This window comes from Oncorhynchus kisutch, linkage group LG16 (genome assembly GCF_002021735.2).
Source record: "Oncorhynchus kisutch isolate 150728-3 linkage group LG16, Okis_V2, whole genome shotgun sequence".
Classification (NCBI taxonomy): Eukaryota; Metazoa; Chordata; class Actinopteri; order Salmoniformes; family Salmonidae; genus Oncorhynchus; species Oncorhynchus kisutch.
In genome coordinates, this window is record NC_034189.2 from 1,573,767 (window position 1) to 1,598,577 (window position 24,811).

General features: G+C 43.3%; 3 protein-coding genes across 14 annotated transcripts in view; 1 reads left to right on the plus strand and 2 right to left on the minus strand.

Moving 5' to 3' along the window:
* LOC116353898 (uncharacterized) overlaps positions 1-22,146 on the minus strand; it is a 28,414-nt gene extending 6,268 nt beyond the window's left edge. The window contains exons 1-5 of one of the 3 annotated variants that reach the window (XM_031791563.1): positions 20,787-22,146; positions 20,256-20,369; positions 15,553-17,352; positions 15,249-15,422; positions 14,810-15,053 (exon numbers count right to left, since the gene is read on the minus strand). In XM_031791563.1, coding sequence (XP_031647423.1) covers positions 16,259-17,317 — 1,059 coding nt within the window. In that variant the 5' untranslated portion in view covers positions 17,318-17,352; positions 20,256-20,369; positions 20,787-22,146 and the 3' untranslated portion in view covers positions 14,810-15,053; positions 15,249-15,422; positions 15,553-16,258. Of the gene's footprint in view, positions 1-8,902; positions 8,963-14,809; positions 15,054-15,248; positions 15,423-15,552; positions 20,370-20,786 lie in introns of those variants that run through there. The other 2 variants (XM_031791562.1, XR_004203263.1) reach the window with 2 other exon arrangements.
* The window catches only part of LOC109882060 (butyrophilin subfamily 1 member A1-like), a 329,983-nt gene that overhangs the window by 249,518 nt on the left and 55,654 nt on the right, over positions 1-24,811 (minus strand). The window lies entirely within an intron of this gene.
* The window catches only part of LOC109882059 (Fc receptor-like protein 5), a 305,344-nt gene that overhangs the window by 133,818 nt on the left and 146,715 nt on the right, over positions 1-24,811 (plus strand). The window lies entirely within an intron of this gene.

Genomic DNA, 24,811 nt, shown 5'->3' on the forward strand with positions numbered 1-24,811 from the left:
TTCTTCTCCTGCTCCTCATCCTTCTCCTCCTCTTCTTCCTTCTTCTCCTGCTCCTCCTCCTTGTGTGTGTGTCTGGCTCCTGTGCATGCCTGCATGCTTTCGTACATACACGTGTGTGTGTGTGTGTGTGTGTGTGTGTGTGTGTGTGTGTGTGTGTGTGTGTGTGTGTGTGTGTGTGTGTGTGTGTGTGTGTGTGTGTGTGTGTGTGTGTGTGTGTACTGGCTGGCCCTGCTTGTGTGAGATACTTCTTGCTCCAGTAAGCGGGTGGCAGCTCTTGACTAAAAACGCCTCTTGCCAGTCACACACGCACACGGATAGACACACGGAAACACAAACGCTTCCTGAGTGGAGTGAGAGCCCACTGAGTGGAGTGAGAGCCCACTGAGTGGAGTGATAGCCCACTGAGTGGAGTGAGAGCCCACTGAGTGGAGTGAGAGCCCACTGAGTGGAGTGATAGCCCACTGAGTGGAGTGAGAGCCCACTGAGTGGAGTGATAGCCCACTGAGTGGAGTGAGAGCCCACTGAGTGGAGTGATAGCCCACTGAGTGGAGTGAGAGCCCACTGAGTGGAGTGAGAGCCCACTGAGTGGAGTGAGAGCCCACTGAGTGGAGTGAGAGCCCACTGAGTGGAGTGAGAGCCCACTGAATGGAGTGAGAGCCCACTGAGTGGAGTGAGAGCCCACTGAGTGGAGTGAGAGCCCACTGAGTGGAGTGAGAGCCCACTGAATGGAGTGAGAGCCCACTGAGTGGAGTGAGAGCCCACTGAGTGGAGTGAGAGCCCACTGAATGGAGTGAGAGCCCACTGAGTGGAGTGAGAGCCCACTGAATGGAGTGAGAGCCCACTGAGTGGAGTGAGAGCCCACCTATCTACCTACCTATCTACCTACCTACCTACTGTACCTACCTACTTACCTACCTACCTACTGTACCGACCTACCTACCTACTGTACCGACCTACCTACTTAACTACCTACCTACCTACTTACCTACTTACCTACTGTACCGACCTACCTACGTACCTATCTACCTACCTACTGTACTGACCTACCTACTTACCTACCTACCTACATACTGTACCGACCTACCTACTTACCTACTGTACCTACCTACCTACCTACTGTACCAACCTATCTACATACATACCTACTGTACCTACCTACCTACCTACCTACTGTACCTACCTACTGTACCTACCTACCTACCTACTGTACCTACCTACCTACTGTACCTACATACCTACCTACTGTCCCTACATACCTACCTACTGTACCTACCTACCTACCTATCTACTGTACCTACCTACCTACCTACTGTACCTACCTACCTACCTACCTTTCTACCTACTGTACCTACCTACCTACCTACCTACCTACCTACCTACCTACCTACCTACCTACCTACCTACCTATCTACTGTACCTACCTACCTACCTACTGTACCTACCTACCTACCTACCTACCTACCTACCTACTGTACCTACATACCTACCTACTGTACTGACCTACCTACTTACCTACTGTACCTACCTACCTACTGTACCAACCTATCTACATACATACCTACTGTACCTACCTACCTACCTACTGTACCTACATACCTACCTACCTACTGTACCTACATACCTACCTACTGTACCTACCTACCTACCTACCTACCTACTGTACCTACCTACCTACCTACTGTACCTACCTACTTACCTACCTACTGTACCTACCGACCTACCTACTTTACCTACCTACCTACTGTACCTACCTACCTACTTAACTACTGTACCTACTTACCTACTGTACCTACCTACTTACCTACCTACCTACTTACTTACCTACCTACCTACTGTACCTACCTACCTACCTACCTACCTACATACCTACCTACCTACTTACCTACTGTACCTACCTACCTAAGTACCTACTGTACCTACCTACCTACCTACCTACCTACTGTACCTACCTACCTACTGTACCTACCTACCTACTGTACCTACCTACCTACTTAACTACTGTACCTACTTACCTACTGTACCTACCTACTTACCTACCTACCTACTTACTTACCTACCTACCTACCTACTGTACCTACCTACCTACCTACTTAACTACTGTACCTACTTACCTACTGTACCTACCTACTTACCTACCTACCTACCTACTTACCTACCTACCTACTGTACCTACCTACTTACCTACCTACTTACCTACTTACCCACCTACCTATAGGTCATGGGAAATTGCTCTCTGAGTATTTTGTCCAGTAGATTTCCTCAAGGAGAAAGCCCCCACTGGTATGTCAACGATAATACATCAAAACACTATAGTACATACTACAATCAGCTAAATCACTACAGTAATTACTATAGTACATACTACAATCAGCTAAATCACTACAGTAATTACTATAGTACATACTACAATCAGCTAAATCACTACAGTAATTACTATAGTACATACTACAATCAGCTAATTCACTACAGTAATTACTATAGTACATACTACAATCAGCTAAATCACTACAGTAATTACTATAGTACATACTACAATCAGCTAAATCACTACAGTAATTACTATAGTACATACTACAATCAGCTAAATCACTACAGTAATTACTATAGTACATACTACAATCAGCTAAATCACTACAGTAATTACTATAGTACATACTACAATCAGCTAAATCACTACAGTAATTACTATAGTACATACTACAATCAGCTAATTCACTACAGTAATTACTATAGTACATACTACAATCAGCTAAATCACTACAGTAATTACTATAGTACATACTACAATCAGCTAAATCACTACAGTAATTACTATAGTACATACTACAATCAGCTAATTCACTACAGTAATTACTATAGTACATACTACAATCAGCTAAATCACTACAGTAATTACTATAGTACATACTACAATCAGCTAAATCACTACAGTAATTACTATAGTACATACTACAATCAGCTAAATCACTACAGTAATTACTATAGTACATACTACAATCAGCTAAATCACTACAGTAATTACTATAGTACATACTACAATCAGCTAAATCACTACAGTAATTACTATAGTACATACTACAATCAGCTAAATCACTACAGTAATTACTATAGTACATACTACAATCAGCTAAATCACTACAGTAATTACTATAGTACATACTACAATCAGCTAAATCACTACAGTAATTACTATAGTACATACTACAATCAGCTAAATCACTACAGTAATTACTATAGTACATACTACAATCAGCTAAATCACTACAGTAATTACTATAGTACATACTACAATCAGCTAAATCACTACAGTAATTACTATAGTACATACTACAATCAGCTAAATCACTACAGTAATTACTATAGTACATACTACAATCAGCTAAATCACTACAGTAATTACTATAGTACATACTACAATCAGCTAAATCACTACAGTAATTACTATAGTACATACTACAATCAGCTAAATCACTACAGTAATTACTATAGTACATACTACAATCAGCTAAATCACTACAGTAATTACTATAGTACATACTACAATCAGCTAAATCACTACAGTAATTACTATAGTACATACTACAATCAGCTAAATCACTACAGTAATTACTATAGTACATACTACAATCAGCTAAATCACTACAGTAATTACTATAGTACATACTACAATCAGCTAAATCACTACAGTAATTACTATAGTACATACTACAATCAGCTAAATCACTACAGTAATTACTATAGTACATACTACAATCAGCTAAATCACTACAGTAATTACCTTATTGCTTAAGTATACTATAGTATTTTTTCATGTGGGACACACCCAATGCGCGCTGCCCACACACACACACACACACACACACACACACACACACACACACGGTTCTGCCCGGAATACCAAGTAGAGAGACTACAGAGAGGGATAGAAGACCTGCCTTTGTGATGCTGTATGACTGTAGCCAGGCTGAAGACACAGTGCCATGCTGACCCCTGGTGGCAGCTACGGAGAACTGCAACATTAACAGGTTCCAGTCTACAGCAAGAGAGGAGTGTTTCACAAAGAATAGATGTTAGGTAGTGGTTAATTTGTCAATCGGGAGGTGTCGGAAGAAAAAGTGAGCGCGAGGAGGGGGGGGTGACCTGGGGGGCTCTGAGGCTTGAAAAAACTAACTTTCTAGTAAAGCATTGGATGCATATCATAGCATTTGCGTAGTGGCATAGAGCAGTATAGGAGAGGCACATGCAGAACCCAGCTAGTGGATCTGGGCTGATTCCAGATGAGAGTCGGGGCACTCGGCTGAGAGTCAGACTCGACCGACGTCATGATTCCGGTGGATCTGGGCTGATTCCAGATTGTATAGTAGAAAAACTAGACGTAACAAGAAGGTGGTTCTACCCACGGGTAATGTAAACTAGACGTAACAAGAAGGTGGTTCTACCCACGGGTAATGTAAACTAGACCTAACAAGAAGGTGGTTCTACCCACGGGTAATGTAAACTAGACGTAACAAGAAGGTGGTTCTACCCACGGGTAATGTAAACTAGACGTAACAAGAAGGTGGTTCTACCTATGGGTAATGTAAACTAGATGTAACAAGAAGGTGGTTCTACCCACGGGTAATGTAAACTAGACCTAACAAGAAGGTGGTTCTACCCACGGGTAATGTAAACTAGACGTAACAAGAAGGTGGTTCTACCTACGGGTAATGTAAACTAGACGTAACAAGAAGGTGGTTCTACCTATGGGTAATGTAAACTAGACGTAACAAGAAGGTGGTTCTACCCACGGGTAATGTAAACTAGACGTAACAAGAAGGTGGTTCTACCTACGGGTAATGTAAACTAGACCTAACAAGAAGGTGGTTCTACCTACGGGTAATGTAAACTAGACGTAACAAGAAGGTGGTTCTACCTACGGGTAATGTAAACTAGACGTAACAAGAAGGTGGTTCTACCCATGGGTAATGTAAACTAGACGTAACAAGAAGGTGGTTCTACCTACGGGTAATGTAAACTAGACCTAACAAGAAGGTGGTTCTACCTACGGGTAATGTAAACTAGACCTAACAAGGTGGTTCTACCCATATACTGGATATACTGAACACTCAACACCATATGTATTGAGGATATACTGAACACTCAACACCATATGTATTGAGGATATACTGAACACTGAACACCATATGTATTGAGGATATACTGAACACTCAACACCATATGTATTGAGGATATACTGAACACTCAACACCATATGTATTGAGGATATACTGAACACTGGACACTCAACACCATATGTATTGAGGATATACTGAACACTCAACACCATATGTATTGAGAATATACTGAACACTGAACACTCAACACCATATGTATTGAGGATATACTGAACACTCAACACCATATGTATTGAGGATATACTGAACACTCAACACCATATGTATTGAGGATATACTGAACACTCAACACCATATGACCATATGTATTGAGAATATACTGAACACTGAACACTCAACACCGTATGTATTTGGACAGTGAAGCTAAAATGTACAATTTGACTCTAAACTCCAGAATTTTGGATTTGAGATCAAATGTTTCATATGAGGCGATAGTACAGGTCACCTGTTCACAATTTAGAAAGGAAATCACTTTATATATATATAGTCTCTCCAATTTGAAGAAGCCATAAGTATTTGGACAAATTCACTTGAAGTGTAGTTATAATAAATTAAACATTCTATTTAAATACTAAATTCTAGAGTATAGATCCAAATTTTACATTTGATCTTCCCTCTCCAAATACAATACCCCTGATATAGGCCTACCCCTGATATAGGCCTACCCCTGATATAGACCTACCCCTGATATAGACCTACCCCTGATATAGACCTACCCCTGATATAGACCTACCCCTGATATAGGCCTAACCCTGATATAGGCCTACCCCTGATATAGGCCTACCCCTGATATAGGCCTACCCCTGATATAGGCCTACCCCTGATATAGGCCTACCCCTGATATAGGCCTACCCCTGATATAGACCTACCCTGATATAGACCTACCCCTGATATAGGCCTACTCCTGATATAGGCCTACCCCTGATATAGGCCTACCCCTGATATAGGCCTACCCCTGATATAGGCCTACCCCTGATATAGGCCTACCCCTGATATAGGCCTACCCCTGATATAGGCCTACTCCTGATATAGGCCTACTCCTGATATAGACCTACCCCTGATATAGGCCTACTCCTGATATAGGCCTACCCCTGATATAGACCTACCCCTGATATAGGCCTACCCCTGATATAGGCCTACCCCTGATATAGACCTACCCCTGATATAGGCCTACCCCTGATATAGACCTACCCCTGATATAGACCTACCCCTGATATAGACCTACTCCTGATATAGACCTACCCCTGATATAGGCCTACTCCTGATATAGGCCTACCCCTGATATAGACCTACCCCTGATATAGGCCTACCCCTGATATAGACCTACCCCTGATATAGACCTACCCCTGATATATGCCTACCCCTGATATAGACCTACCCCTGATATAGGCCTACCCCTGATATAGGCCTACTCCTGATATAGACCTACCCCTGATATAGGCCTACTCCTGATATAGGCCTACCCCTGATATAGGCCTACTCCTGATATAGACCTACCCCTGATATATGCCTACCCCTGATATAGACCTACCCCTGATATAGGCCTTCCCCCGAGTCATACTGACATGCATCATGTTTAGCTCATAGAGGCAGACTGTCTATCTGCTTGGTCTCTAGGCTAGTTCTCCACGGGAAATATTTAATGATGGTGAAAGCCAAATAATCTCACAACTTATTTTTTTGAATAGGCAGTGAGAATTAATGTTCATCATTGTTGCTTATCAGGATTATGATGTGCCGAGGACCATGGCAATAGAGGTGTGGTTATAAGGCCTTGTGGGTAATGGGTATCGGGGTTGAAAGACCACATATAGACTGTTGAATGGCTATTTCTGAACTTCTAGAAGCGTCAATATCGATGTAACAATGTTAATATAAGCATTTCTATACATTGTTGGATCCTGTATTTTACAGTATAGCCATTAGCATATATATGATTAAATATGATCTGATGTTGGTTGTGTGAGGTGTCTGCATTTGTGCACTGGAGCATCATCATGAGATTAAACAACTGCTTGCTACTTGCCTGTTTGTGTGACAAGAACTGAGTAACATGGTGTGACCTGCATGTTGCAAAACTGTAGATAACAGCCCAGCAGATGCTTTGTCCTTGTGTTTGTATGTAACAATATTGAGCACATGGTGGGACTTGCTGTATCTTACAAAGTTGTGATAGGGAGGGGTGGTCATCACGAGGTTTAACTGAGATGGAAAAATACTGAACAACACAATAGCAGGAACTGAGCAACTGTTATAACTAGGCTGCGATACCAGAACAGTAAGGATCTATACATCGACGGAGGGAGGACTCCAAGAAGCGCCAAGAGGCGGGGACCCGCCTGAGCGCCTGCAATAGGATGAGCAAGTTTAAACCACGCCCAGTCTCTACTGTGATAGGCCATCAGACGGGTTCGCCTATGTCCATCACAGTATAAGAACACTGTTTACATACATCTTGTCAGTTCTCTGTTCTGCCCTGCGTGGCATTACAGTGAGCCCGTATATACGAAAGTTGCATTTGCCATTTATTACTTAGCTAATAAAAAATACATAGTATAAAATCGGTGACTCATTGTTATATTTATCCTGATACCAGATTCGAATTTACACAACTCTAACAACATACACTTGTTTTCTGCCATGAACCTTTATACACCCCTAGGAAACCTTTGCAAGAGGTCAACTCGGGTCATAGAGTCCCACAAAATATATTTATGTTGTCTTTTGTGGCTCAGTCTTATGGCTTGGCACAAATTATCCTATGCATGAATTAAACATAATTCTGCAATCCCCCTGGTGGCCATGGGGTGCTCAGTAACACCACCAACAGTTGGATTTTCCCCCAAACGTTGATGATTTTTAAAAATCAAGAATAGATTAACATATCCAAACGTTATTTGACATGAATGTTTATTAAGGGGTCCTTATTAAATCAAAATAATCACACATGTCAAATTTAACGAAAAACACCTTTCAAAAAGTGCACTACTTCAGACATTGAATTGGCATGTGCTGATGCAGTACAGCGTTATGTATGTCATAATGAATGTACACATCATTCTACACATCAATTAGAATGATAATAGCGAAGATATTGATTTAAAGAAAAACGGTTAGGGTTAGTAAAAAAACTACAAAATGGCGTCACATTTGTAGTTCACAACTTTTCCGGTTTCTGTAACAAGATTTTATCTGTTACATCAATTATTTAATAGAATCCGACAATGTTTACGACATTCAAATGAAAGTAACATTGCGCAAGAAAAATTTATGAATAGTTTAAAAATAATTCAGAAACATAGTCTATTACGTCACGGGCATTGTGACGCACAAAACCAAAACAAGCCGAATGAACGATCAAACTGATGACGTGTCCGAACAACACAGATATATATATACGTGCACGTTCACAATTCTCCCACTATGTCAGACCTGCCTGCATAACTTTCATTTATTTCATCTAATTTTAGTAATAATATGGTGTTGCTAATAGTATCGATAAGAGTATGTCACTTGCAACCGGTTTGTTCAGGATGGGACAACCCCCATTTCAATAGGAACATTTCCACGTTTGTTGCTTAACACACAAAGGCTTTGCATTATTCTTCCCAGAAGATGTCATGGGTCAGAATAATAAAATACAATAATCACTTCAATCATTCTGTGTCCATACTTTTGATGATTCATTGCGAGTGCCTGTAGATTCTAGGCAACATTTTTCAACTAACCGGTTTCATCTGCAGCTGATGGGAGTCAGTTCTTGTACAAGTAAAGTAGCCCTCTGCAAAACTACTTGAGAGTCTAGAAGTAACGGGTCAAAGTACTCAGTACTAGTTAAGCATTTGTACATCTCATTCATACATAAGGAATCGTTGACTTAAAATAGGTTGACCAGACGTCCCAGTTTTCCGTGGCCTGTCCCCGGCTGGAGATGCCCCTATTTTTAATTGACTGCAAAGTGAAATAATATTTTACGTGGCAAGAAAGACCGGGCATCAGAGTCAACCGGTTGACGTCTCAATCTTGTTGTGCTTGTTTTGTCCAGCAGAGGGGGCCGCTCGCGACAGCAACTTCATTCACTCTTCTTCTTCTACTAACTACTTGCTCGCGCCAGTTTTAGAGGAAACTGCTGTGGAAAACTCGGACGGAAGTGTCAAGTGAATCCATAACATCACCACACACGTCTTTTCAAGCTAGGTAAGTTACACTCGTTTGAGATACTAGCTAATGATGTTCTTTCACAACTTATTTTATAGTTAAATGGTCTGCGTTATATGGTTTTAAATAGGTTATGCTAGCTGACATTAGCTATGTCGACTAAGTTATCTAGCTTGGTTAGCCAGCTGCTGTCATGGTAACGAGGTTAAAAAACGTTCACATGTAAACATGCAGTGGACGGGCTATTTTGAAAATATGATTATATTAAATTAATACACAATTAATTATGATAATATTTATTTGTAGATTACAATTGTAATTGTTTGGCATTATAAGTAGTGTGAACATATATTTAGACATTTTCATGGATAACATTAGCATAATGTTTTCTGTTAGAGAGTGGAGAGGAGGAAGACTGGATAGGAAGAAGAGTGAGACAGAGGAGGAAAGGTTAAGATATGATACAGAGCCTGCCAATTTATTATTCCAAACAATGTTTTTGAGATAAAATACAAAATGAGGCAAGCAATGGGAATCTGTTAACCAAAGTATTTTATCTAATAGTAATCCTATTAGATAATAATAATAATCCTCTGTCTCGACAGCCTTGGTTTCTCAAATGATTGCCTCGCCTGGTTCACCAACTACTTCTCTGATAGAGTTCAGTGTGTCAAATCGGAGGGTCTGCTGTCCGGACCTCTGGCAGTCTCTATGGGGGTGCCACAGGGTTCAATTCTTGGACCGACTCTCTTCTCTGTATACATCAAGGAGGTCGCTCTTGCTGCTGGTGAGTCCCTGATCCACCTCTACGCAGACGACACCATTCTGTATACTTCCGGCCCTTCTTTGGACACTGTGTTAACAACCCTCCAGGCAAGCTTCAATGCCATACAACTCTCCTTCCGTGGCCTCCAATTGCTCTTAAATACAAGTAAAACTAAATGCATGCTCTTCAACCGATCGCTACCTGCACCTACCCGCCTGTCCAACATCACTACTCTGGACGGCTCTGACTTAGAATACGTGGACAACTACAAATACTTAGGTGTCTGGTTAGACTGTAAACTCTCCTTCCAGACCCATATCAAACATCTCCAATCCAAAGTTAAATCTAGAATGGGCTTCCTATTTCGCAACAAAGCATCCTTCACTCATGCTGCCAAACATACCCTTGTAAAACTGACCATCCTACCAATCCTCGACTTTGGCGATGTCATTTACAAAATAGCCTCCAATACCCTACTCAACAAATTGGATGCAGTCTATCACAGTGCAATCCGTTTTATCACCAAAGCCCCATATACTACCCACCATTGCGACCTGTACGCTCTCGTTGGCTGGCCCTCGCTTCATACTTGTCGCCAAACCCACTGGCTCCATGTCATCTACAAGACCCTGCTAGGTAAAGTCCCCCCTTATCTCAGCTCGCTGGTCACCATAGCATCTCCCACCTGTAGCACACGCTCCAGCAGGTATATCTCTCTAGTCACCCCCAAAACCAATTCTTTCTTTGGCCGCCTCTCCTTCCAGTTCTCTGCTGCCAATGACTGGAACGAACTACAAAAATCTCTGAAACTGGAAACACTTATCTCCCTCACGAGCTTTAAGCACCAACTGTCAGAGCAGCTCACAGATTACTGCACCTGTACATAGCCCACCTATAATTTAGCCCAAACAACTACCTCTTTCCCAACTGTATTTAATTTTAATTTATTTATTTATTTTGCTCCTTTGCACCCCATTATTTTTATTTCTACTTTGCACATTCTTCCATTGCAAAACTACCATTCCAGTATTTTACTTGCTATATTGTATTTACTTTGCCATCATGGCCTTTTTTGCCTTTACCTCCCTTCTCACCTCATTTGCTCACATTGTATATAGACTTGTTTATACTGCATTATTGACTGTATGTTTGTTTTTACTCCATGTGTAACTCTGTGTCGTTTTATCTGTCGAACTGCTTTGCTTTATCTTGGCCAGGTCGCAATTGTAAATGAGAACTTGTTCTCAACTTGCCTACCTGGTTAAATAAAGGTAAAATAAAATAAATAAATAAAATAGTGTACTATTTATTATTAAAGATTGGAGAAGGAAAAATGAAGGGAGTGAAGAGTGAAACAAAGTCGTGTCAATGTCCATACCAACCTTGGAGGACTGAATAGGCTGGGGAGGGTCAATGTCCATACCAACCTTGGAGGACTGAATAGGCTGGGGAGGGTCAATGTCCATACCAACCTTGGAGGACTGAACAGGCTGGGGAGGGTCAATGTCCATACCAACCTTGGAGGACTGAATAGGCTGGGGAGGGTCAATGTCCATACCAACCTTGGAGGACTGAATATGCTGGGGAGGGTCAATGTCCATACCAACCTTAGAGGACTGAATATGCTGGGGAGGGTCAATGTCCATACCAACCTTAGAGGACTGAATAGGCTGGAGAGGGTCAATGTCCAAACTAAAGTAAAAAATGCTCTGTAGTGGGAGGTGATTGGCTTAGGTTGTCCTGCCCACATCATTCATAACACGGCCAGAACAGCTTTGGATGTGATACCCCTTGATGTTGAGTACCTGCTCACAAAGATATTGTCCTATTTTCACCGTCAGAGTAGAAAAGACTGAAGAGCTGCAATGTCTAGAGAGCTTTCTCAAAACCTCCCAATCATTCTTCACTGCGGCTGTGAACTACTTGCAGGCATTGGGGAAAGCACACAGATCATCTAAAATATATATATATAGTCTCCTTTTAAAAAGACAACCTCAGCGTGAAGAGATCCAGACGGTAGCAGGCACACTGCAGGAAAAATGCCCCCATGTGACCATCAATGAGGATGCATTGTTTGACGAGGTTACTGGCCTGCAAGAGTTCCTAAAGGGGGGGATCGCTTGAAGAATGGAAAACATTGGAGACACCGCTTAGTCAGAGATGGAGTTACCCACTTCAAAGAGAACCACATCCCACACACTAACCTGGCTAGACATGTTCTCTTCTGCTCTTATTCTACCCAGACTAGCAGGACCACTGAATGTCTGTTCAGATCAGTTCTACCCAGACTAGCAGGACCACTGAATGTCTGTTCAGATCAGTTCTACCCAGACTAGCAGGACCACTGAATGTCTGTTCAGATCAGTTCTACCCAGACTAGCAGGACCACTGAATGGCTGTTCAGATCAGTTCTACCCAGACTAGCAGGACCACTGAATGTCTGTTCAGATCAGTTCTACCCAGACTAGCAGGACCACTGAATGTCTGTTCAGATCAGTTCTACCCAGACTAGCAGGACCACTGAATGGCTGTTCAGATCAGTTCTACCCAGACTAGCAGGACCACTGAATGTCTGTTCAGATCAGTTCTACCCAGACTAGCAGGACCACTGAATGGCTGTTCAGATCAGTTCTGTCTTGTCTATAGTGTTTCTGTAGTATAGTTGTTTTCTCTGTCACAGTGTGTCTGTTAGACTAAATACATGAAACCAGCTCACGTGACCTCGAGTGATGGATAAAAAGGTATATATAGAGAAACTGCTGATACTTCGGCGCTGACTTTTTGAATTCTGAATTCATAAGACAACCATTTGACTTTAAAAGGCATTGGTGCCTAAAACTCAAATGACAAAGATTCTAACTTGCTGGATCTGAGAAGGTACTCTGGGTTATACCGTTTAACTATTGAACAGCTGTTCTGTCGCCTACTGACCAGGTCCGTGTGACTGATTGCAATTATATCCAGAGAAAGTCTCAGTAACTTAACCTCTCGATTGAGCTCAGTACCTCGGCCTCGTTCGTGCCACATACTCTTTGATATTCCATTGGGGCAGGGAATCACCAGCGGGTTCTCTCATCCAGTCCAAACTTGAATCTCTAAATTTAGTAAACCACCGACTCCAATTCAACCACTCGGCCAGTAGAGGGGAGTCGCTACCTAACTAAATTCTTAAAGAACTCTGACCGATTGAAACACCGCTCCTGATCTCGTGGGTCTCCCTGTCATCTTTTAAAGGTAATTAAGTTGAAATATTATATTTTATTAGAGATAAGTGTTATCATTGTACCAGGCATTTAGAGCATTAAGGCATTTGCAGGTTTTGAGTAACGCTGTATGTAACCGAGTAACAAATTGTGTAAATTGATGTTGATGATTGTAAAAGACAAAAAACAGAGTGTTTCAAAATAAACGGTAGTTTTATTTTGTTTTGAGTACCCGCCCTCTCAAGGCAGTTAACGGCACGGGAGATAACAACTTTGACACTCCCCTCTACCGGGACACTGAAAACAGAGACCAATACTCTATAACAGTGTAGCTACCAATAAAAAGACAAATTATTGTGTCCGGTGTGAACATTAATGTCTTATAGATCTAAGTTGTATTATCCAAGAGACAATAGCAGACGTGCAAGGAATTAATTGACTAAAGTTCTCACATCTTAAATCTAGATACATCACAGTAAGGAAATACTCAACCATATTAAGGGAATAATAGATGCTAGTAGAGTAAGGCATAATATCAAACCAGGAACAATAGCGGGTAAATAGTCTACGAGGAAAAAGTGGGGTTCGCACATCTCTGCTAGAGTTAGACCGGTGGGAGTGACAAGGCAAAAGGCTTCTCTACGCGGACAACCATCGATACAGAAAGAGAAGCAGGGTCCTGATTATACCGACATAATCTAAAGCATCTATAGTGCCCTGCCTATCCAGGGAACGGAGCGCTAACCCCTCTAGCACCCCGCTGCCGGCCGAGGGGCGGGGCTGAAGGTTTCGTATCGCGACAATATAATAGATAATAACATTGGATATTTTAATGATATATTGATATTATATAATGGATAAAAACATTGGATATTTTAATGATATATTGATATTATATAATAGATAATAGCATTGGATATTTTAATAATATATTGATATTATATAATAGATAATAACAGTGGATATTGTAATGATATATTGCCCTCCGACCTGTAAAAGTCCCCGGTTTTAATTTCAGAAATCTGGTCACCTTAACTTAAAATCCCATGACTAATGTACTGATGTAGCTCCATGGGAGGAGTGAAACCCGCAGACACTCGGCTCACCGTGGAATGAGTTGGACACATGCTAGTGTATGTTTACATTTACTCTGTTTACAAACATTGGAGTAGAACAAAAACATCTATTTTGGGATCTGATGGGGTACGGCAGTTGAACTATATTCATGAGGCATTTATAAATGATATTCTTCAAGCATCCATAAGTGGATGTATCAACTGCAGATTGGCCATTTTAAAGGGATCGGACCTGGTCATGTGACCGGGCAAAAGCAGTAACAGACGAGCGCCCTTCTCAAATCTGTACCACATGATCACATTGTCAACCAGGAAGAAACATAACCCTTTATTTTCCATAAAATGTTCAAACTATTTTTCCTTATGAAGGCAGATAAAGCACATCTACAAAACAAATGGAATCACTTTCCACCCAATGCAAACTGCACCCACCCAAACGAACACCGTCAGTCTGGGACAGATTCCTCGTCATCAGAGCTGTAGTGGATGATGTCATCGAGGTCCTCTTCCAGGAGGTCATCTATGAAGTTATCTTCTAGGAGGGAGGTGTCTTGGCCCATAGCTTTGCTGTATACCAGTTTGACAGAGTCCTGGTGTCGTCTGAGGCTGCTGACTCTCCTCTGAAGCATGGAGAAGAGACCTCTGCTCCCAGCTCCCGACTGATTCAATTGCCAGCCTGACACCAACAATCGTAATGTGTCGGGTAAATACAATGACGTATTCCTTAAATAAAATATCAATTACAGGGTGCCAACATCAAATGTACATATTAATGAACGTTCCCCTACTACTAATACAATGAAGTATTCCTTAAATACAATATCAATTACAGGGTGCCAACATCAATACATATTAATGAACGTTCCCCTACTTTGCCTGCTTAGGTCAGGTGCCACATGTGAAGCAAGGTCTTGCACATTCTCCGATTCCCTCTTTAGGCTTTCCCAGTGCTGCTGGACTTCCTTTAGGACAATTACCTCTTCCTCCTTCAGCCGTCTCAGGAGCATCACCCAGTCAAAGGCTATTGTCTTTGTGAGTAGGTCAGCTGTAAATTCAGAAGAATGCAATGTGGATTTGTAACTTTAATGGCAGTGCTGTCTGTGTTTGAGCAACTGAACAAACACAGATAACAAAACAGAAACATAGTTATTGTGACACACAAACATACTACTTACTTTGTCCACGCAGCTCCCGAGGCCACTCAGCTCCCGAGGCCACGCAGCTCCCGAGGCCACGCAGCTCCCGAGGCCACTCAGCTCCCGAGGCCACGCAGCTCCCGAGGACACTCAGCTCCCGAGGCCACGCAGCTCCCGAGGACACTCAGCTCCCGAGGACACTCAGCTCCCGAGGCCACGCAGCTCCCGAGGCCACGCAGCTCCCGAGGCCACGCAGCTCCCGAGGCCACGCAGCTCCCGAGGACACTCAGCTCCCGAGGCCACTCAGCTCCCGAGGCCACGCAGCTCCCGAGGCCACGCAGCTCCCGAGGACACTCAGCTCCCGAGGACACTCAGCTCCCGAGGACACTCAGCTCCCGAGGACACTCAGCTCCCGAGGACACTCAGCTCCCGAGGACACTCAGCTCCTGAGGACACTCAGCTCCCGAGGACACTCAGCTCCAGAGGCCGTGCAGCTCCAGAGGCCGTGCAGCTCCCGTGGCCGTGCAGCTCCCAAGGCCACTCAGCTCCCGAGGCCACTCAGCTCCCGAGGCCGTGCAGCTCCCGAGGCCACTCAGCTCCCGAGGCCACTCAGCTCCCGAGGCCACTCAGCTCCCGAGGCCATGCAGCTCCCGAGGCCGTGCAGCTCCCGAGGCCACTTAGCTCCCGAGGCCGTGCAGCTCCCAAGGCCACTCAGCTCCCGAGGCCGTGCAGCTCCCGAGGCCACTCAGCTCCCGAGGCCACTCAGCTCCCGAGGCCGTGCAGGAAGGTCTGCAGAAAGGATCTCATCTGCAGATGGTTTTGCTGAATCTGTTGTACCTCTCTGTGGCTGCTGTTGATTTGGCCTTTTCTTCCCATATCTTTCTGCAGAGAGGGTCTTTTCTTCCCATATCTTTCTGCACAGAGGGTCTTTTCTTCCCATATCTTTCTGCACAGAGGGTCTTTTCTTCCCATATCTTTCTGCACAGGGGGTCTTTTCTTCCCATATCTTTCTGCACAGGGGGTCTTTTCTTCCCATATCTTTCTGCACAGAGGGCCTTTTCTTCCCATATCTTTCTGCACAGAGGGTCTTTTCTTCCCATATCTTTCTGCACAGAGGGTCTTTTCTTCCCATATCTTTCTGCACAGAGGGTCTTTTCTTCCCATATCTTTCTGCACAGAGGGTCTTTTCTTCCCATATCTTTCTGCACAGAGGGTCTTTTCTTCCCATATCTTTCTGCACAGAGGGTCTTTTCTTCCCATATCTTTCTGCACAGAGGGTCTTTTCTTCCAATATCTTTCTGCACAGAGGGTCTTTTCTTCCCATATCTTTCTGCACAGAGGGTCTTTTCTTCCCATATCTTTCTGCACAGAGGGTCTTTTCTTCCCATATCTTTCTGCACAGAGGGTCTTTTCTTCCCATATCTTTCTGCACAGAGGGTCTTTTCTTCCCATATCTTTCTGCACAGAGGGTCTTTTCTTCCCATATCTTTCTGCACAGAGGGTCTTTTCTTCCCATATCTTTCTGCACAGAGGGTCTTTTCTTCCCATATCTTTCTGCACAGAGGGTCTTTTCTTCCCATATCTTTCTGCACAGAGGGTCTTTTCTTCCCATATCTTTCTGTACAGAGGGTCTTTTCTTCCCATATCTTTCTGCACAGAGGGTCTTTTCTTCCCATATCTTTCTGCACAGAGGGCCTTTTCTTCCCATATCTTTCTGCACAGAGGGCCTTTTCTTCCCATATCTTTCTGCACAGAGGGCCTTTTCTTCCCATATCTTTCTGCACAGAGGGTCTTTTCTTCCCATATCTTTCTGCACAGAGGGTCTTTTCTTGTATCCTTCTGTCATCAAAACAAAAGGAGAATATAATTATTTGTTACATGTCATGGCTTTGAAATGAAAGAGAAATGAAGTGTGTACAATTCAATATTCATGAAATGTACCTGTCTGACGGTAGAGGCTCTGTTTCGTTTGTTTGTGGAATATTAATCATTTTCTGTATTCATTTACCTGTATTAGCCCATTGCTGAACTTCCGTTGTCCAGTTGTACAGTCTCTCTTCTCCTTCACCCATATCACTCTTAAACTTTTCTAGAGTCTGGGTCTCCTCCTTGATTTTTGCTGTTGTCTGAGATGGTTGACATGTCTGTTCCCCCCCACAGCCTGGATGGTTAACATGTCTGTTCCCCCCCACAGCCTGGATGGTTAACATGTCTGTTCCCCCCCACAGCCTGGATGGTTAACATGTCTGTTCCCCCCCACAGCCTGGATGGTTAACATGTCTGTTCCCCCCCACGGCCTGGATGGTTAACATGTCTGTTCCCCCCACAGCCTGGATGGTTAACATGTCTGTTCCCCCCACAGCCTGGATGGTTAACATGTCTGTTCCCCCCACAGCCTGGATGGTTAACATGTCTGTTCCCCCCACAGCCTGGATGGTTAACATGTCTGTTCCCCCCACAGCCTGGATGGTTAACATGTCTGTTCCCCCCACAGCCTGGATGGTTAACATGTCTGTTCCCCCCACAGCCTGGATGGTTAACATGTCTGTTCCCCCCACAGCCTGGATGGTTAACATGTCTGTTCCCCCCCACAGCCTGGATGGTTAACATGTCTGTTCCCCCCCACGGCATAGGATGGTTAACATGTCTGTTCCCCCCACAGCCTGGATGGTTAACATGTCTGTGCCCCCCCACGGCCTGGATGGTTAACATGTCTGTTCCCCCCACGGCCTGGATGGTTAACATGTCTGTTCCCCCCCACAGCCTGGATGGTTAACATGTCTGTTCCCCCCACAGCCTGGATGGTTAACATGTCTGTTCCCCCCCACGGCCTGGATGGTTAACATGTCTGTTCCCCCCCACGGCCTGGATGGTTAACATGTCTGTTACCCCCCACAGCCTGGATGGTTAACATGTCTGTTCCCCCCACAGCCTGGATGGTTAACATGTCTGTTCCCCCCCACGGCCTGGATGGTTAACATGTCTGTTCACAGCCTGGATGGTTAACATGTCTGTTCCCCCCCACGGCCTGGATGGTTAACATGTCTGTTCCCCCCCACAGCCTGGATGGTTAACATGTCCGTTCACGGCCTGGATGGTTAACATGTCTGTTCACGGCCTGGATGGTTAACATGTCTACCTGGTATATGGTGTCACAGTGGCAGGCCAGTACCCATATAGATCTACCTGGTATCTGGTATCACAGTGGCAGGCCAGTACCCATTCTTTATCAGATCTGCCTGGTATCTGGTATCACAGTGGCAGGCCAGTACCCATATAGATCTACCTGGTATCTGGTATCACAGTGGCAGGCCAGTACCCATTCTTTATCAGATCTACCTGGTATCTGGTATCACAGTGGCAGGCCAGTACCCATATAGATCTACCTGGTATCTGGTATCACAGTGGCAGGCCAGTACCCATTCTTTATCAGATCTACCTGGTATCTGGTGTCACAGTGGCAGGCCAGTACCCATTCTTTATCAGATCTGCCTGGTATCTGGTGTCACAGTGGCAGGCCAGTACCCATTCTTTATCAGATCTGCCTGGTATCTGGTGTCACAGTGGCAGGCCAGTACCCATATAGATCTACCTGGTATATGGTGTCACAGTGGCAGGCCAGTACCCATTCTTTATCAGATCTACCTGGTATCACAGTGGCAGGCCAGTACCCATTCTTTATCAGATCTACCTGGTATCTGGTATCACAGTGGCAGGCCAGTACCCATATAGATCTACCTGGTATCTGGTATCACAGTGGCAGGCCAGTACCCATTCTTTATCAGATCTGCCTGGTATCTGGTGTCACAGTGGCAGGCCAGTACCCATTCTTTATCAGATCTGCCTGGTATCTGGTGTCACAGTGACAGGCCAGTACCCATATAGATCTACCTGGTATCTGGTATCACAGTGGCAGGCCAGTACCCATTCTTTATCAGATCTGCCTGGTATCTGGTGTCACAGTGGCAGGCCAGTACCCATTCTTTATCAGATCTGCCTGGTATCTGGTGTCACAGTGGCAGGCCAGTACCCATTCTTATACACCCATTGATTCTAGAAGATTATAACTTATTAATGCCTCATGAGTTTAATTCAACTGTCGTAACCCATCAGAACCCAAACTATAAGCTTGTTTTAGTCAATGTTTGCAAACAAAGTCAATGTAAAAAAAACCACTATATCCTTAAAACATGGTTAAAACTATTATTTTAATAACATTGATGGTTAGTTATTACAATAATAGTTCTGTCTATAAACTGAAAGTGGTTCCATTTCGCCAAGCCGTCACTCAGCGTTTAACCAAAACAGGGGAGTGTTGTTGTTATTGTTTCAACTACCGATTACAGATTTTATAAAAATACAATCAATTCATTACAAGGCCACTGAATACCAAGGAATCGTATAGATTAATATATTCAATCGCTCATCAATACCTGATTCTTCCTCCTCGGTGACTGGCCCAAAATGAAAGAAGAAAAAAAGAATTGGTCATAAAAAGGTTTTTAATTCAAAAGATTTGCTGGAGTTCTGACTCTCCTTTCATCCGAGACAGACAACAGTTAGAGACAGGGAAAGGTGGGATCAGACCTGCATGTAATGTATTATGTGCTGTGGGTAGATGGTACTAGACCGGCCTATGGCACGGCAACAAACCTTTGATGTGCTACGATACCGTATGTCTGAAAGGAGAAAGTCAGATCAGGAACCAATCAAATGCAACACCTAGACAGGATGCAACTTACCAACAAAAGTGGATGTAGTTGCTTCCTGGTTGGAGGAACAATCTGTCCTCTCTCAGCCCTTTGTCTCCATCTGAATCCCTGGAGGCTAGTTTGGCCATTTTCCTTCTTATTTGCCTAAAAAGTGCATTTCAATTATCATGGCTGGCCCACTAATACAAGTCTCCCACAAGCATGACTTGCTTCTGCACATATGGAGCAAGACTTTTATTTTCAGGTAAAGTGAAGTGATTTGTCAGCTGAGGAAAGACACCTGCTGTAGACCCATGTTGTGGCTCACTCACACAGCTAACATGTGTAGAAGTTCACAAGGATGCTAACAAGTGCACCCTTGTGCCTCAATACTCATTATCATTGTTGCCCGTGTTCAGGTCATATCCCGGAGTCTACGTTTAACATTGTGTCATGTGGGGTCTACTTTGACCAACAAAAAGCATTGATAAATGATAACGCTGGGGTTGTGTTGGGAATATTTATGTACGTATGGGAGCTATAGGGGTTAAATTACCGGTAATATATGACTTGTTACATTACCCGTTCTGGGTTGAGCTCCTCAGCCAGCCTTTTTTCCTCGTTAATGGCCTCATCCAGTTGGGCTTGGGGGTCCTTCTCTTGGTTGAGCTCCTCAGCCAGCCTTTTTGCCTCATTAATGGCCTCGTCCAGTTGGGCTTGGGGGTCCTTCTCTTGGTTGAGCTCTTCAGCAAGGCGTTCTGCCTCGTTAATGGCCTCGTCCAGTTGGTCTTAAGGGTCCTCAGAGGCCGTATCATCTCAAAAGAAACATAGAGACAACGTCCAATCCTAACACATTCCTTCACATAGTAACGTCCCGCGTCTATGAGAAACGCTGCATGTCACTGATAGTGTTTTTTTTTTAAATATTTTATTTTTGCATTTTCCAATTAAGAACATTCAAAACAAAAGTGAAAAGATATTAGACAACGATAGGACAAAGTGACAGTAACAGACGAGCGTAACAAAAATAAAAAAATATTATAATTATATAAACAAACACACAATAAGAAGAAAATAACGAGACATTGGATCACCTGCCGTAGCCTACATATTATACATTACGTGTGAAACATTATGTGAGGATTATATATCGATTCAATCAATGAGATGTGGGGGGAGATTCTCCATATAGTCAATAAAACATTGCCAAATTCTGTAAAAAGTCTTTAACTTATTCCTCAAGCAGTAAGTGATTTTCTCCAAAGGGATACAACTATTAACTTCCGATAGCCACATTGCAACTGGCAGGGAGGAATCCCATTTCAAGGCAATACATTTCTTGGCCATCGCTAGCAATATTTATGTTAGCTTTATAGTATGGCTTTGCCTAAGATTGGTGTTAGTAAAGTTACCCAGTAGACAGACCTCCGGGTCTAAAGGGAATGCAACCCCGTGAATTGAGGATATGGTATCACATACCCCCTGCCAGAAACCGTGTAGTTTTGAACACTGCCAAGTGGAATGGAGGAATGTTCCTTCATCTGAGCCACATCTAAAACATAGGGGGGAGATATCTGGGTTGAACTTGTGCAGTCTAGATGGGGTGATATAGAGCTGATGGAGGAAATTAAACTGGATCAGTCTGTATCTGGAGTTCAATGTGGATGTAACACCATCCCTGCATAGGTCACTCCATAGATCTTCCTCAAGATCAATACCCAGATCTTTTCCCCATCTAAGTCGGGGTTTATCTAGCCCAGGCAGTGTTAGTCCTGACATAAGAGCATCGTAAACACGGGAAATGTTCTTGTACAGTGGTTGGTCTGCGTGGCAGAGTTGTTCAATAGGTGACATCTTAGGTAGGTTCCATTATCCCTTGAGAGTCACCCTAATAAAGTTTCATAGTTGTAGGTAGCTAAAGAAGTCCCGGTTAGGCAAGTGGTATTTCTGTTTCAGCTGATCAAAAGACATAAGAACTCCCTCCTCGTAACAATGTTCCAGAAGAGTGATCCCCTTCTCAGACCATGGTCTAAAGTTACTATTCTGGAAAAACATAGGGATCAATCTATTGTTCCATAAAGGGGTTTTAGGGGAAAGGAATCCCCCTCGTCCGAACAGCTCATGCAGTTTGCACCATGCCAGGACAGAATGTATGATTAAAGGGTTGTCTGTGATGCTTTTTATAGATTTTCTGTCCCATTTGTAAAACAAATCTGCCCCAGTGTCATCATTTACCTCAAGCTTTTCAATGTTCAACCATGAGGGAGAGGGACCATTGTCAAACCTCTGAGCCAGAAACCTAGACTGTGCATCCCAGTAGTACATTCTAAAATTGGGGAGGTTTAAGCCCCCTTGACTGTAATCAAGGGTCAGTTTATCCAGGCCAACCCTAGGGGTTTTGCCGTGCCAGATAAACCGTCTGGTCAGCTTGTCGAGAGAGGAAAAAAATGCTGTGGGAACAGGGATAGGGAGAGATTGAAACAGATATAGAAACCTGGGCAGGACATTCATTTGAATTACATTGATTCTACCCAGTAGAGTGAGAGGTAAGTCCATCCATTTACAAAGGTCAACCTCCACCTTCTGCAACAAACTGGCCAGATTGAGTTTATAGAGGTTGTTCAGATTACCATCCACCATTATGCCCAAATATGTGAAGCCCATAGGCGACCATATAAAAGGAAACTTGTGCTTGATGGTATGATGGTCAAAGACAGACAACGGTAAGATTTAGCTTTTATCAAAATTGACCTTATATCCAGAGAAAGAACTATAACACTGTAGTAGGATCTGCAAGTGAGAGAGGGAGTGTTCTGGGTTTGTTAGAAATAAGATAAGGTCGTCCGCAAAGAGTGATAATTTATGGGTATTGGGGCCCACCTCAAAGCCATGTATGTCAGGGCACGTTCTAATAGCCTCAGCCAACGGTTCGATGGCGAGGACAAAGAGGTGGTGGCTAATTGGGCAACCTTGTCTGTTTCCCCTATAAAGAGGAGGAAGTAATCCCATTGGTAGCAATCCTAGCTTTAGGAGATTTGTAGAGTGATTTTATCAAATTTACAAACACGGTACCTAAACCGAACTTTTCAAAGACGCGAAAGAGGTATGGCCATTCAACCCTATCAAAGGCCTTTTCAGCGTCGAGGGAGACTGCGACACTAGGTATTTTGTTTTTATTAGCAAGGTGAATTATATCAAAGAACCTTCTGAGATTATTGGAGGACAATCTATTAATTATGAAGCCAGTCTGATCTGGGTTGACTAACAGGGAAAGACATGACTCGAGTCTCTTAGAAAGCATCTTGGTGACCAGTTTACAATCTGTGTTAAGGAGAGAGATTGGTCTATAGGAGGTGCACTTTAGTGGGTTTTTCCCTTTCTTGTGGATTACAGTAATCACTGCTTGAGAGAAGGACTCTGGAAAGCAGTTGTCTTCTCTGGCTTTTTTAAGTACCTCCATAAGGTAGGGGACCAACAGCTCCCTAAATTCTTCATAGAACTCTGGAGGGAAGCCATCCTCCCCAGGCGATTTATTAGAAGGTAAGGATTTAATGGCCTCCAACAATTCAGGAACTGAGAAGTGTTCACTCAGGCGCTCACTGTCTTCCCCTGACAGGCATGGGAGGTTGAGAGAGGAGAGAAAGGAGTCGATCTCTGATAGATCATCGCTTCATTGGGAAGTGTAGAGGTCTTCATAGTATTTCTTAAAAGTATCATTAATTTCAGTAGGGTCGAAAGATATCTCATTAGTAAGAGTTTCTATGGCATTAATTGTCCTCTTTCAGTTGCCATGCCAATACTTTGTGAGCTTTCTCTCCAAGCTCATAATAACGCTGTTTTGATTTAGTGATGGCAGCTTGATATGGCTCGTGGGGGCTCATCTGGCCGGGGTTTCGGCGCTGATGTTCTGTGGGCGCGTTCGATTTCCAGCGGTTTGGTGAAGTGGATTATGCCTAGGACCTCCGGGATCCATTGAGTGAAGAAACGGACCGGGTCACGGCCCTCGCTGTCCTCTTTCAATCCCACCACACAGATATTACTACGTCTACTCTGGTTCTCCATCTGATCTACCTTGTTTTTGAGGTAGGCATTGTCCTTTTGCAGTTGTATCAAGACCTGGTCATGTCTAACGATGGTATCTTCAACTGTGCTAATGAGCATTTCTGCCTCAGTCGTTCTCAAAAGGAGATCATTCATGGACGATTTCAGGTCGTCAATGGAAGAATGGAGTTCAACCGATTTCTTATCAATTTTCATTGAAAGACCTCTGTTACCATCCTCTCTATAGTAACTCAGCTCTATAGTTATAGTCTCTCTATAGTTATAGTCTCTCTATAGTTATAGTCTCTCTATAGTTATAGTCTCTCTATAGTTATAGTCTCTCTATAGTTATAGTCTCTCTATAGTTATAGTCTCTCTATAGTTATAGTCTCTATAGTTATAGTCTCTCTATAGTTATAGTCTCTATAGTTATAGTCTCTATAGTTATAGTCTCTCTATAGTTATAGTCTCTCTATAGTTATAGTCTCTCTATAGTAACTCAGCTCTATAGTTATAGTCTCTCTATAGTTATAGTCTCTCTATAGTTATAGTCTCTCTATAGTTAT